The following is a 17,912-nucleotide window of genomic DNA, read 5'->3' as shown; positions in this document are numbered from 1 at the left end:
CTTCCTCTCTGCAAAAAATCAATAAAATATTTTTAAAAAAAGAAAGAAAGGATGGGAGAAGGAGAGAGAGAGAAACATCAATGAAGAGAGAGAATCATGAGTAGGCTGCCTCCTGCAAGCCCCACCGTGGGGATCCAGCCTGCAACCCGGGCCTGTGCCCTGACCGGGAATCCAACCGCGACCTCCTGGCTCAGAGGTCGGCTCAGCCACGGGGCCAGTTTGGTAAGTAGGGGTCTGCAGGCCGCTCTGCAGGCGGCCCCCAAAGCTGTGCGTCTGTGATGTGGCCGCTGTTCGGGGTGACGCTGCCGTCGTTAATTCGTTAACTGCTGGGCGGGGGCCTCCTCGGGCAGGTGTACCTGCTTCTCTGGTGCTGACGCCGTCTCTGTCGACTGCACAGGTTCACGCCCTACGAGTGCAGCCCTGACCCGTGCAGCCCCGGCCCGCGCAGCCCCGGCCCGGGCGTGGCGAACGGCTTCACTCTGCTGGACAGCGTCTGGTTCGGAGTCGGAGCCCTCATGCAGCAAGGTACTCGCGGGCCGCCCCACGCACCACAGCCTGCCGCGCCCACGCTGGTAACCCCCCCCCCCCCCCCGAGAGGCCTCCCACACACCTCAGTCTGGGGCGTCCACGCTGGTAACCCCCTGAGATGCCCCTCACACACCCTCAGTCTGGGGCGTCCACACTGGTAACCCCCCTGAGATGCCCCTCACACACCCTCAGTCTGGGGCGTCCACACTGGTAACCCCGAGACGCCTCTCACACACCTCAGTCTGGGGCGTCCACGCTGGTAACCCCCTGAGATGCCCCTCACACACCCTCAGTCTGGGGCGTCCACGCTGGTAACCCCCCTGAGATGCCCCTCACACACCCTCAGTCTGGGGCGTCCATGCTGGTAACCCCGAGAGCAGAGGTCCGGCGGGCAGGGCTGGGACAGGGGCCCAGAACCAGGACCAGAAGCACAGAGCCGAGACGGGACTCCCGGGGCCTCTCTGCTGTGTCTGAAGTAAGACTCCTACCCGGCGACCAGCACAGACCCTCCATCGGGAGGGAACGCAGTGCCTGCGAAATGGTTTACCAAGGAGCACGGGTGGGCCACGGTCTCCTCCTTTTCACCCGGCACTCGCCCCTCGGAGGCGTGAGAGGGACCTGGAGCCTCTGACAGACACGACGACTTACCTTCTTCCTAAAACCATCCCGACTGCCGTCGACAAGCCCTGCGGGTCCATCTCAGCTCCCGGTGACCCTCGGCCAGCTCCTCACCGGGACCACAGCCGCAGTCACTGAGCGGGTGGGGACGTCCACGCCAACCACAGAAACACAGTCCGTGTCACACGTGGATGGGGGGGCGGGGGGCGGGGGGAGGGGCTTGAACTCCGGAGGCGGCCGGCTCCTTCGTGGGTGAGTGACTTACGCGGCGTTTCTGTGGTTGGAGTTGGATGTCCCAACGCTCCAGGGAAGGCGGGGCCCTGCCCTCCCGGGAAGGAGCCGGAGCCTTGGACGGAGGATACAGACGGGCGCTCAGCCGCACACGCGGCCACGGGGAGGACACGTCGCTCCGGCAGGGCCTCTGTCACTCGGCTGCTGACCCCGAGCTGCGGGCCCGGTGAGCGGTGTCTGCGCCTGAGGAGGCCGGCCGCACTCTCTCCCGCCGCCGGACGGGACCACGCAGCCCCGGGCGAGCAGTCTCCAACCAGAGGCCCTGCCTGCCGTGCGGGGAACCCTCTCGGATGCTTCACTCGGGGGGTTTCCTTGGTCACGTTGGAGGAAACGCGAAGCACAGACCGAGGGGAATGTAGGCGAGCCGGTCAGCAGACCCAGCCAGGAGCCGGGTGCTGGGTGAGCCCTGCGGGGGGTGGGGGGGTGGAGAGAAACATCGATGGTGAGAGAGAACCACGGATCGGCTCCTCCCGCACGCCCCCCACTGGGGATGGAGCCCACAACCCGGGCCTGTGCCCTGACCAGAATCGAACCCTGACCTCAAGGTTCATAGGTCGACGCTCAACCCCTGAGCCATGCCGGCCTGAGCCGGAGAATTCCCACAGATGTGTGTCCTCTTTGTAAGTGAACTCGGTCCGCACGCCCTGCCTTTTAGAGAGCAAGGCATGCTGGGTAAGCAGGTGACGTGCCTCTGAGTGACCTCACAGACGCGGGGAGTCCTCCGATGACCCTAAAACGTGTGTTTTCACCGGGCAGGGCCCCTCGCCCGGGAAACAGCCGGTCTTTACTGTGTCATTGAGAAACGGCATTTAATTCAAGGACAAAAATCACGCTTTTCCGTGAATGTGTTCTTTCCGGGCAAATACGTCTCTCCACCAGGAAGGTAGTTTCAACTCGGACAGAACGTACGACAGCAAACGGGGTTCCTCCCCGCTCGGGTCCGGCTGCCCCTGCTCCAACTCGGTTCGGAAAACCCCAGGGCTCCATTCACGCTCAGGCGATGGGCGGCCGGACACGTCGCTCTTTCGAGAGGATCTCGAATTCTTTGACCTGAAATAGAAACGCATTGCATTCCGACGCGTTCCTGGCTGTGCAGAGACTAGAACCGTTATCTCGTGCAGAGAGGCGTCCATCAGGCCAGGGAGAGGCCAGGTCTGGGGTGACTTTTCAACCAAGACAAGCAAACGACTCGGAACAAAGCAGCTACTCGAACCCTGAACCCTGTGGGTGTCAGGCAGCGTACCCCGGGGGAACCGCTTCGTGATCAAAGGCCACAAACCACACTTCACGCAGTAGCAGTGCTTAAATTTCACGCCATTTTCTTTTTTTAAAAAATGCAGTAATTTCCCCGGCCCCTGAGGGTGCGTGCTCGGTGAATTTACGGCTTTTATGCCACAAAAACGCATTCATTCATTCACCCCTGGACCCGCCCAGCCCCGTCTCCCTCCGGACGCTGTTTGACGCCCACTCTGTGCCCCCAGGGTCGGAGCTCGTGCCCAGGGCGCTGTCCACCAGGATCTTGGCCGCGAGCTGGTGGTGTTTCACCCTCATCGTCGTCTCGTCCTACACGGCCAACCTGGCCGCCTTCCTGACCGTGGAGAGGATGGAGGCCCCCATCGGCTCGGCAGACGACCTGGCCAAGCAGACCAGGATCGAGTACGGGGCGGTCAGGGACGGCGCCACCGTGGCCTTCTTCAAGGTGAGAGGCCGCGGTTACCCGGCTGCGGGGGGAGAGGGCGGGGTGTGGCTGAGAGTCTCCCTGGGGGACGAGGCGTTGGGCAATGTTTTTGGAGAATAAGAACGTCCGTGACGTGTCCTCACGGGACAGAAGCAACGTCCGTGGTCCCTTGGCCGTCGGGGCGCGGATTCCGCTCGTGCCGTCAGCACCTCCGGAAGCCCGGCCTCCCGGTGCCCCCCCCCCACCCCCCGGGAGTTGAGTTCTCACGTGTGGATCTGGGGGACACAGTCAGGCCTCGCTCAGGGGACAGAGTCCAGGCCGGGAGAGACCTGCTGCCAGTCCCTCGATGCACAGGTTCGCGTGTAGCCGGCAGCCCTGTTTACCAAGAAGGAATTTATTTACAAAAAAGGAGCAGGGGCTGAATCCGATCTAGTTCCCCTGGAGGGAGATGCGCGGTCAGAAAGCGTCGGGGTCACCACTCCGGGCCTAAACGGGCTATTCCAGGAGGGAACCAAGGGTCCCAGGGTCCCCCCCCCCCCCCCCCGCGCACCCCGAATCCCTGAGTGACGCAGCCACGGCCACGGCGGCCAGGCCGACCTGACTCCACATCAACGTTCCCCCCCGCCCCCCGGGTCACAGACCACGCCCCTCCCCCAGCTGCTGAAGAAAGGAGAAAAGCTGCGTCTCACCGGCCCCCCCACCTCCCAGCCCCCCGGATACAGGCAGCTCCTCGCAGGTGGCATTTCCCGTCACACTCGGGGAGCAAGGTGCTTCGTTCCCGGGAAAACACACACACACCGGCTCTCCCCCCAGAATGTACACACGCCTGGACAGCCGACAGCCCAACACTGAGAATGAAAGGTATTTTTCAACATATTTTTATTGATTTCAGGGAGGAAAGGAGAGGGAGAGAGAGAAACATCCGTGATGAGAGAGAATCATGGACCGGCTGAGGGGCTGTGTTTTGATCAAACGCTGCCGTTGTAATTATTCCGAGTGTGTGCATTCTGGGGGACACCCTCTATGTATGTCCCTTTGTTTTCACGTTGATTCTACATCGTCTCACGGCGTTAGAAAACAAATGAATAAAAAGCAGGCAGCCGCCAGGAGGCAAGAATAGAAATTACCAGAATCCGTGAGCAAAGAAACCACGGATCCCCTCCACGGCCCGCGATGCTCTTAACGAAGTTTCTCCTTGAAAAACGGCCAGAAACACGCACTGACGTCCCCATCAGATCCATCGACTTTTCTCTGTGAACCTGCTGTTCTTGCAGGCAGGGTGCCCGGGGAGTTCAGAGCTGCGGTATTTTATTTTCAACGTGAAACAAACTCACAGTGTCGTTGTGCTTTTTCTAATACCGCCCCAGTGACGGCCACTCTGCCCCGCGTGACCTGGGGGAGGGGCCGGGCTGGGTCTGAGACCAGGGGGCCTCGCTGTCCCCCTGGGGGGTCGTTTGCCAGTGGAACGACCACCCTGATCCCCAGGGACCATGTTCACACTCGAGAGCCGGGGTGAATCGTAAACCCGGTCCCACGCGCGCCCACGAGGCCGTGGGGGGACAGCCGGGTGCCGGCGATGTCGTCCGTAAAGAAAAGCGTGACGAAGGCCAGCGTCGCTCAGGAGGGACGCTCCTCACGCACGACCCCCAGGCGCCAGCGGAGACGCAGAGCTGACGCAGTGGCTGACCCATAGCTATTGGGTCAGAGGCGGCCGGTCCCCCGCCCCCGACCAGCAGGAAGGACGAGGGGAGGGAGGCAGAGCATTCCAACCACGTTAAGGAAGTTCTCCCTATACCACGCCCCTTCTTCCTCCTCGTCACGCCGTTAATTCGTTACCGGACTCTTTATTTTTTCAATATGCATTTACTGATTTTTAGAGAAAAAGGAAGGGAGAGGGAGGGACAGATAGGAACATCCATGACGAGAGAGAATCATGGATCGGCTGCCTCCTGCACGCCCCACACTGGGGATCGAGCCCGCAACCCGGGCCGGTGCCCTGATGGGAATCGAGCCGGTGACCTCCTGGTTCATAGGTCGACGCTCACCCACGGAGCCACGCGGCCGGGCCACCACAGCACCTTGGAAACACGAAGGGCAGTCAGTTGGTCGCTCGGGGTTGAGCATTGACCTATGACCCAGGAGCTCACAGTTCATCCTGGGCTGTGGCTCATTCCCCAGGGGGGCGTGCAGGAGGCAGCCGACTAGTGATTGCCTCTCCTCATCGATGTTTCTCTCCCTCTCCCTCTCCCTTCCTCTCTGAAACCAATAAAAATATTTTTTTAAGAAAAAAAGCCCTGGCTGGTGTGGCTCTGTGGATAGAGCATCAGCCTGCGGACTGAAGGGTCCCGGGTTCGATTCCGGTCAAGGGCACGTACCTCAGTGGCAGGTGCCCTGTCCTGGTTGGGGTGCACGCGGGAGGCAACCCATCGATGTGTCTCTCTGTCTCTGTCTCTCCCTCTCCCTTCCACTCCCTCTGAGAATCAATGGGAAATATCCTCGGGGGAGGATTTAAAGAGTCCTAACAGACGTGTCCTTTCTGCCTCTCGGGGCGGGGGGACTTTGGCCGGCTGTGGGCACGGGCTCCCGACCGCTGTCCCCTCCTCCCGGGAGTGGTGAGGTGCGGCCTGACCCCTCATAAGGCTGAGCACGGCCCCCTGGGCCGGAAGCCGGAGCCGCGCGGGTGGGGCGTTTCCAACAGAAGCAGCTACTCCAGGGAGCTCACGACGGGGGACGTGGCTCCGTGTCTGGGCGAGGCAGCCGTCACCGCAGACCCGGGAGCTAAGGTCACCCTCGGCGTCGGAAATGGGAGCCCCTGCAGGTTCAGAGTGTGTGTGGGACAGGAAATCCATGAGTCAGTTCGAGCTAACCTTTCTCAGAGCCGAATGCATTGCCCGTGATGGCCCCATCTCCACCTCCAGGCAGAAGGAAAACGTGAAAAACGTCTTTGCCAAGGAGGCTACGTCCCGCCGAGGGCGTGCTTAAAGGGACACGCGAATGTCCACAGCCGTGGGGGTTCTGCCACAGGCATTGCTTCCTGTCAACCCGAGCCCCAGGCACCCCGAGCTCCAGGCACCCCGAACTCCAGGCACCCCGAGCCCCAGGCACCCCGAGATCCAGGCACCCCGAGCTCCAGGCACCCCGAGCCCCAGGCACCCTAAGCCCCAGGCACCCCAAGCCCCAGGCACCCCGAGCCCCAGGCACCCCGAGATCCAGGCACCCCGAACTCCAGGCACCCCGAGCCCCAGGCACCCCGAGCTCCAGGCACCCCGAGCCCCAGGCACCCCGAACTCCAGGCACCCCGAGCCCCAGGCACCCCGAACCCCAGGCACCCCGAACTCCAGGCACCCCGAGCCCCAGGCACCCCGAACTCCAGGCACCCCGAGCTCCAGGCACCCCGAACTCCAGGCACTCCGAGCCCCAGGCACCCCGAACTCCAGGCACTCCGAGCCCCAGGCACCCCGAGCTCCAGGCACCCTGAGCTCCAGGCACCCCGAGCCCCAGGCACCCCGAGCTCCAGGCACCCCGAGCTCCAGGCACCCCGAACTCCAGGCACTCCGAGCCCCAGGCACCCCGAGCCCCAGGCACCCCGAACTCCAGGCACTCCGAGCCCCAGGCACCCCGAGCTCCAGGCACCCCGAGCTCCAGGCACCCCGAGCCCCAGGCACCCCGAGCTCCAGGCACCCCGAGCCCCAGGCACCCCGAGCCCCAGGCACCCCGGACGCAGTGGTCACCTCACAGACGGAGACAGAGCCTCCTGGCTGGGACTGTGTCCCCCGTGGCCGTCCGTCCTTCCAAGTGGTTTTCCTGTAGTGAGTCACGTTTTGGAGACACGACGAAATCCTTACGTGTTCAGTGAAATGTACGTTTAGTCGTGCATTAGAGGAGAAGGCTGTTGTAAGGCAGCTGCTCGCCCCTGGTCTATGTCACAAGCTTGGATTTCTACATAGCGGATCTCCATGTCTTTGGTGGATGTTTTTTAATATGTTTTTATTGATTTCAAAGAGGAAGGGAGAGGGAGAGAGAGATAGAAACATCCGTGATGAGAGAGAATCATGGACCGGCTGCCTCCTGCACGCCCCCCACTGGGGATCCAGGCATGTGCCCTGACTGGGAATGGAACCATGACCTCCTGGTTCATGGGTTGATGCTCAACCACTGAGCCACACCAGCCAGGTGTTTGGTTGATTTTTAAGGTTTTCTTAAATCAGGATTTACTTCGAGTAAAAGTATATTGGAGATTTTAAAATGTAAATGTTTTGGGTATTTTATTTGTTCAGTATGGATATATCTACCCCATTTATAAGATCACTTTGGATAAAATGACAAAGATCAAATATCAATAATTTTCCCAGTGTGTGTGTTAGGGGGGGTGAGGAGATGTGTACAGTAAATGGAGATGAACATGGATCGATATGTACAATCGTCAGGCACATTGAAGGGGAATGGTGTAGTTATTCACGCTGCTGACTGACGATCATACAACTTCCGTGTAGATGAACACGGATCGATATATACAATCATCAGGCACATTGAAGGGGAATGGTATAGTTATTCACGCTGCTAACAGGATCATACAACTTCCGTGTCGACGCCGCATGACCTGGCAAAGAAACAACGGGATGAAAGGTGCCTGTCGGGTAACAGTGCAGGGTTAGAGGGTGTGCCTATGAAATGGAGGTGCTTTCAGACTCAAGACCGTCTCGCTCTCCTGAGTTCACAGATAGTTTGATGTCACACCTGGTACCCGGCACCTGCAAACCGCGGGGCCTGAGGGACGCCAGTCGCTGCTCAGTAAAGGGACAGCGACGATGTCCACACGTCCTTCTCGGCCTCCACGAACGAGTGTGCCGCCTTCCTGACCCCCACCTTCTGTAGCAAACCCCCCGCCCTCTGTAAAAACGGCCGTTCGTATGAATGAGCCCATTTCTAAAGCCGTTGGCAACGTTAACGTTTCATGCTTCTAAGAAAACGATTTTCCCTGAAGGTAGTTTCCTGACGGAGAATAACGTGCCCGGCTCCCGCCTCCGCCCTGGCCCGGCTCTGCTGGCACGTCAGCAGCATCCGTGGGTCCCCCCCTGAGTCACAGCAGGAAGCGCGGCCCCGACCCCCGGCCCCGTGTCCTGGCGACGGGGATCAATTAGCAGCGTCTCCGGGCGGAGGACTCAGCTTCCGTGAGACACGGTGTCTGTGGGGCCTGAGTGTCGTTTGTCTCAGAGACCTTCCTCCAGGCCCTCCAGACAGAGCCGTGGCCTCTCCTGGCTCCTGGAGCCACAGCGTCGACCTCCGTCTCAACCAGAGCCAGGAGCGGCGAGCCCGGGGTAATCGAGCACGAACGTGGCCACGCGGCGTGGATCCCGCAGCCATTCCTGCGCTCGTGGCCCCACGCCCTGTTCTCAGCCGATCTGCCCTCCGAGCTCAGTCGTCCTGAGGCCGCCAAGGCGCCGGCTGGTGGGTGGGCCCCGGTTCGCGGGGGGCAGTGGAGTCAGCGTGGAATTACCAGTGACCCCATCAGCCTCTCATCTCGCGAAGAAGCGGAGGGAGTGCTGATACGAAGGAAGACAGATGGGGGGCGGGAGGGACACTGTGGAAATCACGGAGTAAAATGTAACATGGCGTCACAGATCGCCATTCAAAGGAACAGAAATCCCACATCTGAGCAGCATGACAACGTAGGCAGCACATTCTAACAAAGAAAGAAGATGGTGGATAGAGGAATAGATAGGTGTTCATATAATATATCATATATGTGGTTTATTATTCAATCTGTCCCAAAAAATAAAGAATAAGGGAAAAGGCAAAAGCATAGAGCGCTTTGAAATAGAATGCTCGGTCTTCATTACCTAAAATCTGATTACAGATTGAATGTCTATGTAAAAGGCATATAAATACATGTAGGAGAGTTTTCTGACCTGAATTTCAGTTTGCAAAGAGCATGTGTATTCGGAGTTTTCTAGAAAAGATGAGGAGAATCAGGTCTTTCAGAAATGGAGTGGAGAAGGATGTGACTTGTGCCGGCCGCTCCCAGCACCGGCCGGCGGGGCAGGTGTTAGCCAGGAAGCAGTGCCGTCCGTGATGCCGCTGAAGGGGCCAGCTGGGGGCAGGGGGTCGGGGAGTCCCATCCTGGGTGAGCCCGGGGCCTCGAGGACTCGCTGTAACGCCCACAGCTCGTCAGCTCACCCTTTCCCTGACGCCACGGTCTTCCTTCTGTTACCGGGAGACCCCGGGGGCTCGGCCGCCTGTCGCTGTGTCCAATCACGGAGGCAGGGCTGCATCCTATCGGGCACTTACTGAGAAGGCCAGCCCACCCAGAAGACGGGGCGCTTACAGGCATCGACCCCTGTCTTCCAGCAGGTGCAGAGCAAAGGGCTGTAAGGGGAAGGGGCGGGTGAGGCTGGGGGATGGGATGCAGCTACGGGCAGGCCGGGGTCCTCGGACGTCAGCTGTTGTCCTTAGTCACCAGGCGACGAGATGATGGTGATGAGATGGTGGCGATGAGATGAGGTGATGAGATTATGGTGATGAGATGGTGGCGATGAGATGAGGTGATGAGATTATGGTGATGAGATGGTGGCGATGAGATGATGGTGATGAGATGATGGTGATGAGATGATGGTGATGAGATGGTGGTGATGAGATGGTGGTGATGAGATGGTGGTGATGAGATGATGGTGATGAGATGATGGTGACGAGATGATGGTGACGAGATGATGGTGACGAGATGGTGGTGACGAGATGATGGTGATGCGACGGTGGTGATGCGATGGTGGTGATGCGATGGTGGTGATGAGATGATGGTGATGAGATGGTAGTGATGAGATGGTAGTGATGAGATGGTGGTGATGAGATGATGGTGATGAGATGATGGTGATGAGATGATGGTGATGAGATGGTGGTGATGAGATGGTGGTGATGAGATGGTGGTGATGAGATGGTGGTGATGAGATGATGGTGATGAGATGATGGTGATGAGATGGTGGTTGACCCCTGCTGGGGCGGGCTATGGGTTCTGCTTGCTGGAGTCACAGCTGAGTCACCTCTGCCATCGCTCCACACAGGGCTTGAAAGGAAACTTAAGGAAAACGTACCCCCATTCACATGAGAAACGTACCCTTTGCACACAGTGCACGGGCTCTAAGATTACAGTAGTGCGATCACTGTCAGATCAGTCAGGTGCCCTGTCAGACAGTGAGTCCCCCATCACTCCCCTGAGACCCACAGAAGCACCGATGGCCAAGCAGCCCCTCCGCGCCTCCCGCCAGGCCTGCAGGGAGCTGGGTTCTTCCCGTGACCCCGCTGCAGGCCCAGGGCCCTGCCCACCGTTTCCCTCCCGAGGACAAAGGGCCTCCCCCGCAGTTTGACCCCCGGGCTCTGCACGGCCTTGGGACCGTGCGCTCAGCGCCCCCTCCTCCCCCCGCTCTCCCCGCAGAAGTCCAAGATCTCCACCTACGAGAAGATGTGGGCCTTCATGGGCAGCAGGCAGCAGACGGCCCTGGTGGGGAGCAGCGAGGACGGCATCCAGCGCGTGCTCACCGCCGACTACGCGCTGCTCATGGAGTCGACCAGCATCGAGTACGTGACCCAGAGGAACTGCAGTCTCACCCAGATCGGGGGCCTCATCGACTCCAAGGGCTACGGCGTGGGGACCCCGATGGGTAAGAGGCCGAGCGTCAGCCGAGGCTGAGGAGGGCGCGGGCATGTAAGGCGTGGCAGGGAGCGTGGCTGGGAGTGTGGCTGGGAGCGTGGCTGGGAGCGTGGCTGGGAGCGTGGCTGGGAGCATGGCAGGGAGCGTGGCTGGGAGCGTGGCTGGGAGCGTGGCTGGGAGTGTGGCTGGGAGCGTGGCTGGCATTTCACCTTTCAGAGCCATTTTCTCACCAAAAAATCCATCCTCTTAGTGGAGACACCAGAGCCTAACTCCAAAGCACTCCGCTCTCCTTTGCAGCTGGGTTTTGAGGGCAGCAATGGCTCTAGGGAGTCTGGGTAGAAAGAAAAACAACAGCAGCCCTGGCTGGTGTGGCTCAGTGGGTAGAGCGTCAGTCTGCAGACTGAAGGGTCCCGGGTTCCATTCCGGTCAAGGGCACATGCCTGGGTTGTGGGCTCCATCCCGAGTAGGGGCGTGCAGGAGGCAGCCGATCAGTGATTCTCTTTCATCATGGATTCTCTCTCTCCCTCTCCCTTCCTCTCTGAGATCAATAAAAACGTTTTACAATATAATAAAATTTTTAAAAATAAATAAAAGGGACCGTGTGGATGGGGTTCACCTCAGGCTCAAGCACCCGTGCCCTTGGCCAGTCAGTGTGCGGAGGCTCCTATCAGCCAGAGTCAGTCGGTCCCTCTGAGACCCCCCTCTCCCCCACCCCCGCTGCCCCGTGTCCCCCAGGCTCCCCGCTCCGGGACAGGGTCCCTCACTCCCTCCCCCGTGTCCCCCCAGGCTCCCCGCTCTGGGACAGGGTCCCTCACTCCCTCCCCCGTGTTCCCCCAGGCCCCCCGCTCCGGGACAGGGTCCCTCACTCCCTCCCCCGTGTCCCCCCAGGCTCCCCGCTCCGGGACAGGGTCACCATTGCCCCCCCGTTTCCCCCCAGGCTCCCCGCTCCGGGACAGGGTCACCATTGCCCCCCCCCGTGTCCCCCCAGGCTCCCCGCTCCGGGACAGGGTCCCTCACTCCCTCCCCCGTGTCCCCCCAGGCTCCCCGCTCCGGGACAGGGTCACCGTTGCCCTCCTGCAGCTGCAGGAGGCAGGCAAGCTGCACACCATGAAGGAGAAGTGGTGGCGAGGCAGCGGCTGCCCCGAGGAGGCCGGCAGGGAGGCCAGCGCCCTGGGCGTGGACAGCGTCGGCGGCATCTTTGTGGTGCTGGCGGCCGGCCTGGTGCTGGCGGTGTGCGTGGCCGTGGGCGAGTTCCTGTACGCGTCCCACAGGGGCGGCGTCCCGCAGGTGAGCCCCGGGCCGAGCCGGGCTGGGCTGGGCGGTCTGTGTGAACGTCGCGTTTGGGGGCCCGGGGTGCTTGCCCTTTCGTAACGGCCTGTGGACTTCGATGCCCAGAGAGCCGTTGGGGAGTTCGAGCCCCGGGCCGGGCTGACCTTCCATCGCAGACGAGGGGACAAGGGGACGAGGGGACGAGGGGACGAGGGGACGAGGGCGGCCGTGCAGGTGGCAGCCAGTGAGCGCTTCTCTGGGCGACAGGGAGGCTCCGTCACTTCTCAGCGGAGACCTGCTCCTCGACGAGCGAGGACGGAATAAACCGAACGTGGAGGAGATGGGAGTGGGGCTTGGAGAGAAACGGTACCGCCCTCGTGTGTCCACGCGGAGCCCACGCCTTCACGCAAAGCGGTTTACGTAAAGATACAACGTCGTGTCTCCAGACAGCGTGGGCCTCCATCAAGGGCTGATCGGAAAAGAGAGCGCCTTTTGTTATTCTGGCCAGGAGCTCGGCAAACACCCAAAGTGACACTAACACGTATGAGACACTGTTTTCCAAGTTGCGGTTGGGGTGGTGGTTGATGTCAGCCGTCAGCCATGGTGTCCTGATCCTTTTATTTTTGATGGAAATCACACGGGGGCTCACAGGCCTCTGGATAAGATGGTTGGGGTTCGGATGACTCCTTCACAAACTGACTAAGCGAGCTCACAGCCTCGCAGGGTCTGGGCCGCCGCGGGATTTAACGATACGGTTGGAACGTGGAGACGGAGCTGTTAATTGCAGGGCTGGCTTGACGCTCAGCTGTCCCGCCTTCGAATCCTTCATGATTCTGAACGGGGCTCCAGACCCCCGCGTGGCCCGGGCTCTGGTGGCCAGTTTCTGTCTCACTTCCCTTTCGTGGGAGCTCCCCGCCCGGTGGTTGGGGATAACGGGGCTTCGTCAGGAAAACGCGCCCCAAATCTCCAGGCGGCTGCGGGAGCGCTGAGCCCCTCCCTGGCCTCGTTGGGGAAACCCTTTCAGTAAAAGGGGGACCGGCTTCAGTTTACCCTTCACTCGCTCGGGGGGTGTCCTGTTTGTGGGGTGTCCTGTTTGTGGGAGCCGCTGTCGCGCTGTGTGTGTGGCTCGCACGTGCCCGCCTCGCTGGGTGTGACTTCATTTGCACATTTGCTCCGCGTCGGGGACCCCTCGTCCAGGGGTGTAGAAGGTGGCAGATGAGCGGAGGCGAGAGGACGCGGACACAGCCCTCGCTCACACTGTGTGATCGGTTAACAAAGGAAGGTGCTCCGTGGAATGGCTCTCCAGATGGGGTCCCGATGCTCCGTGTCCGCGAAGCTAAGGGACCGTAACTCCCTGTCCCGTCCCCAGGAGAGCGAAGCTCACGCGCTCTGCTCAACGCCTGGAGGCCGAGGGCGCGGCCGTGGACATGGCCTGAGGGGTGGGGGGCTCTGCGGGCGCCCCCTGTGGTTGCAGGAACCCGCTCTCCCACCCACTTCTCTCAGTGCTGTCTTCACGCCTTAAAATGAAGCAGCTGTTTCCTGGTGAGAAAGTAGGTTCAGACGTTCAGCTGTTCAGAGCGTGACAACAGCACGCTGGTTCTGTGGGCGTTTCCTCTCTCTCCCCCTCGCTCTCTCACTCCCTCCTTCCTCTCCCTGATGTCCTGCGAGTCCCACCTTCCACGCCCCAGGAGGCCCCATCTCTCCATTCTGACTCGGGAACAACGGTCCTTTCTCATTCCAACCGGCTTCACTCCGTCGAATCATCTGGACAGAGACTCACAGGCGGCTCCGATTTTAAGGGTTCAGAACTGTGACCCTGAGGACGAGACGGAGCCTCTGGGTCACGGGGCAGCCGGCTGGTCGCCCTTCCCCGGGACAGCAGGGCTCGGTCAGCCGCAGCCCCAGGGACACCCACTCATATCAGCCGCCCCAGGGACCGTCGCGGGCAGAGCCTAACCGTTCCCTGTAGGTCGGAAGGCAGTGTGCCCAGCCCTGGCCGGTGTGGCTCAGTGGGTAGAGCGGCGGCCTGCGGACCAAAGGGTCCGGGTTCGATTCCAGTCAAGGACACGCACCTCGGTCGCAGGCTCCTCCCCGGTCCAGGCCCTGGTCGGCCTTGTGCAGGAGGCAACACATCCATGTGTTTCTCTCACTTCGATGTCTCTCTGTCTCTCCCTCTCTCTCCCACTCTCTCTAAAAATCAATGGGAACATACACTGGGTGAGGATTAAAAAAATAATAAAAATTTTTAAAAAGGCGTGTGCCCGCGTCCCTCAGAAATGGTGACCGCCCCAAGCTGTCTGTTACTTCTTGAGAGCTTCCCCATGCACAGCCCCGAGCTCAGGGGGATGCCCAGCCCCCAGCCCCCAGGCCCCTCGGCCCCTCGGCCTCCCAGTCCCCCATCCCCCGGCCCCCCAGACCCCGGCCCCCCGGCCCCCGGCCGCCTCACCTGCACTGATGGACGTCCTTCCAGGAGATGCTGTGCACTCCCTCCCGCTCCCAGGACAGAGCTGCTGGTCGCGAGGGGGGTGTGGGGGTGAGGGGGGGCAATCTCTTCCAAGCATCGCGCCCTCGCCTTCTCTGGCCCCGGCCGGCCGTGTGGACTCGCTCCGGGAGAGGACGGGCGAAGAGGCAGAGGCAGGCAGTGCCAATGTCTCTGTTGTGGAACCGAACGGGTGCAGCTTTGCAAAGACACACGTCGCACGTGGACATGCAGGGGACACACGGGCCACGCTGTACTTTGCACACAGAACCCCGAGCCTCCTCTCAGGCCTCGCGCCCGGAGCGCTTGTTGGGGTATGGCGGGGGCCAGATATGGCGGGGATCTCCCTTTTCTGCGTCCAGCATGGAAAGAGAGATGAACCGGTTCTGAGTGGAGGCGGCTAGGGATTGAGAAATAAAAGAAAGAAAAAGAAAGAAGAAAAAGAAAGAAGAAAGAAGAAAGAAAGAAAGAAAGAAAGAAAGAAAGAAAGAAAGAAAGAAAGAAAGAAAGAGAGAGAGAGAGAGAGAGAGAGGAGAGAAAGAAAGAGAAAGAAAGAAAGAAAAAGAAAGAAAGAAAGAAAGAAAGAAAGAAAGAAAGAAAAGAAAAGAAAGAGAGAGAGAGAGAGAGAAAGAAAGAAAGAAAGAAAGAAAGAAAGAAAGAAAGAAAGAAAGAGAGAGAGAAAGAAAGAAAGAGAAAGAAAGAAAGAAAAAGAAAGAGAAAGAAAGAAAGAAAGAGAAAGAAAGAGAAAGAAAGAAAGAAAAAGAAAGAGAAAGAAGAAAGAAACAGAGATAGAAGCAAAGCTGGGAACCGGGTGGGACGCTGTCCTCTCTGATGGAGGGTCAGGGACCCAGAGCCAATGCAGCGTGTTTATTTATACCCCCAAATACCAGGGGTTTCACCAGAACTTAGGATCAAAGGAGATTTGCATTCTTGAGTAGGCCCAAGCATTCCTGGTGCTTGACCGGATTTACATATCAAAGTCCCACTACCGACACCTGGGCAAAGGTAAGAGTCAGTACTGATAACGGTCCGCCTTTTTGGTGGAGCATGTTCCCAGGGCCTGGCTCTGCCTGTCGCCCTGAGTTCAGCCGACAACAATTAAAGAAATGCCCGTGTGCCTTCCCAGGGGGCCCTCTACATTGGGGTGCAGGCTGCCACCGACTTCCGGCCAGATCCACACGGTGCGTCTGTGGGACAGGAGCAAGGCTTTGACCTTTCCAGAGGAATGTCAGCGAACACAGCCCGGCCGGCGTGGCTCCGGGGTTGAGCGTCGACCTAGGAACCGGGAGGTCAGGGTTCGATTCCCGGTCAGGGCACAGGCCCGGGCTGTGGGCCCGATCCCCAGTGTGGGGCGGGCTGGAGGCAGCTAATCCATGATTCTCTCTCATCCTTGATGTTTCTCTCTCTCCCCCTCTCCCTTCCTCTCTGAGATCAATAAAAATATATTTAAAACAAAGTAATGTCAACAAAACAATCCCACCTTAATGAAACCCCTCAGGCAGGAACGTGTCAGAGACCTCCTGGCTGGGAGCGAGGACCGGGGTCCTGTCCGTCTGTCCTCTGCCCACCGTGCGTGCGAACGGCGTGGTGAAACCCACGGACACGCCCTCTGCATCCGTGTGCGTCCGCGATCACCACTGTCCCCGTGTCTCGGCTCACACATTCACTTTCCTCCCACCCTCCACCCATCACTACTGCTGGCCGGTCACAATTGTAAATGGTGTTTTTCTTCTTTTTCTGGACCAGAAAGGAAAGTCATCAAGAATCAGGTTGTATTTCAGGAACAGAGTTTCATGGGAGAAAAAGCACAGCCCGGGTGCCCGCTCTCCCCAGCGTCCCCCGAGGTCCGAGCGCCCGGCCCTCCGCGCCTGGGTCACCACCGTGGGCAGCGGCTTCGCCGTCCTCTCGGTCTCGGCCGGGCACGCTGTCCGCCTGGGAGCCGCCGAGGGGGGGGGGGTGTCACTGCGTTTGCGAATGAAGCCCCGACGTTTGCCCGCTACCCTGCTGCCTCGGTTTCCCCCATGGGAGAGGCGGGCGGCCGGGCTGGCGGAGGCGTGGGCCCTGGCAGGCGCGTCCTGGTGTCGGACGTGCCGTGGGCAGCGGGACGGGAGCCGCTTAACTGACCTCTGTCCTCTGTTCTCAGTGCCTCTCCTTCAACGCCATCATGGAAGAACTGGGCCTCCCACTCAAGAACCAGAAAAAGTTAAAGAGAAAGTCGAGAACTAAGGGGAAATCTGCCTTCACAAGCCCCCTCGCTTGTCACCCGAGACGGACTCCGCGGAGGGAGGCGGCGGGGCCCCCCAGGACGGCGCCCGCGGGCAGCTGCCGGGCGGACGGGGGCTCGCACCCCCGGTTCCTGGAGAAAGGGCTTCTGACGAGCGCGTGACGGCGTCCAGCCACCGGCACGCAGGGCGGACTGTGGACAGAGACAAGACACGCGGCGTTTAGAAAGCTCACGACCCGCTGGTCCCGGAAAGGGGCACGTTTCTTTGGAAATGAATCGCGCTCACGGATCTGGCCCGTCTCTTCCTTCCCAACGCACCGCTGTGTGTGCTTTCTAACTGTTAATAAACGCAGGGTGTTTTCTAGAACGCGTCTGGGTCGGTCTGTCCCCGACTCGCTCCCGCTCCGGGTCTGGCTGCCCACGGTTTTCAGCTCCAGGTTTGCTGTTGGTGAGTCCGCTCACCTGTTCAGACAGTCGTTTCTGGCCGAGATATAGACAATGCTTTCCATTTGCTCCAAAGACCTTCTCATTGTAGTGAAGTGAAACCACTCACCTTTATGTCTTACATTTTAACTTCAGAAATGGTTCCGATGGCACTGGGAACATCGTGAGGATAAGACGGAAGGACACTAGGAAGGGAAAGGCGCTCAGAGTACGTGCCCGCCCCGTTCTGGGTGCCGCTCCGGTTCTGGGCCGCCACGGCCCCTGCCCTCGCACGGTTATAGCAAAAGGGGACAGAACATTCCGTCACCCAAAGCAGGAGTCAGAGCGCAGGCACAGAGAAGTGTCGACCCTGGAGGGAGGCCCGGAGGGCTCCCTGGAGGAGGCGTCATCAGGAGCAGGGGGGACGGAGGTGGCAGGTGAGGGGTCCAGGCCGAGGGAGTCACATCGTCAAAGGCACCGACAGAGAGAGGGCGCTCTCAGTGGCTAACAACTCCCGAGGGGATGGATGGGCAAGAGGCGAGAAAGAATTGAAGGAAAGAAGCTGAGGGGAAAGTGGGGGTCACCTGGAAGGCTTTCCCACCACCAGGTAGAAGAAAGCACAGCCCCCGGGAGGGGGGTAACAGCCTGGGGGTGGGGTGACACAGCCGAGGGGGGACCAGCCTGGGGGAGGTTAAAGCGAGGGGGGATTAAAGCGGGGGGGGGCGGGGGTGTGGAGGTAACGGAGTGAGGAGCCGTTGGT

The 17,912-nt window shown here is 60.0% G+C and overlaps 1 protein-coding gene across 1 annotated transcript in view; it reads left to right on the top strand.

Annotated features, from left to right (window-relative positions):
- GRIK1 (glutamate ionotropic receptor kainate type subunit 1) overlaps positions 1 to 16,891 on the top strand; it is a gene marked incomplete at its 3' end in the record, with an annotated part of 110,483 nt that extends 93,592 nt beyond the window's left edge. The window contains exons 12-16 of the mRNA XM_079767440.1: positions 398 to 525; positions 2,919 to 3,136; positions 10,542 to 10,767; positions 11,797 to 12,044; positions 16,649 to 16,891. Of these exons, the coding sequence (XP_079623566.1) occupies positions 398 to 525; positions 2,919 to 3,136; positions 10,542 to 10,767; positions 11,797 to 12,044; positions 16,649 to 16,891 (1,063 nt within the window). The remainder of the gene's footprint in view (positions 1 to 397; positions 526 to 2,918; positions 3,137 to 10,541; positions 10,768 to 11,796; positions 12,045 to 16,648) is intronic.
- Between the last annotated feature and the right edge of the window lie 1,021 nt (positions 16,892 to 17,912).

The sequence above is a fragment of the Cnephaeus nilssonii genome (genome assembly GCF_951640355.1).
Source record: "Cnephaeus nilssonii genome assembly, chromosome: 3".
Taxonomy (NCBI): Eukaryota; Metazoa; Chordata; class Mammalia; order Chiroptera; family Vespertilionidae; genus Cnephaeus; species Cnephaeus nilssonii.
This window is presented reverse-complemented; position numbering and strand designations above follow the sequence as displayed.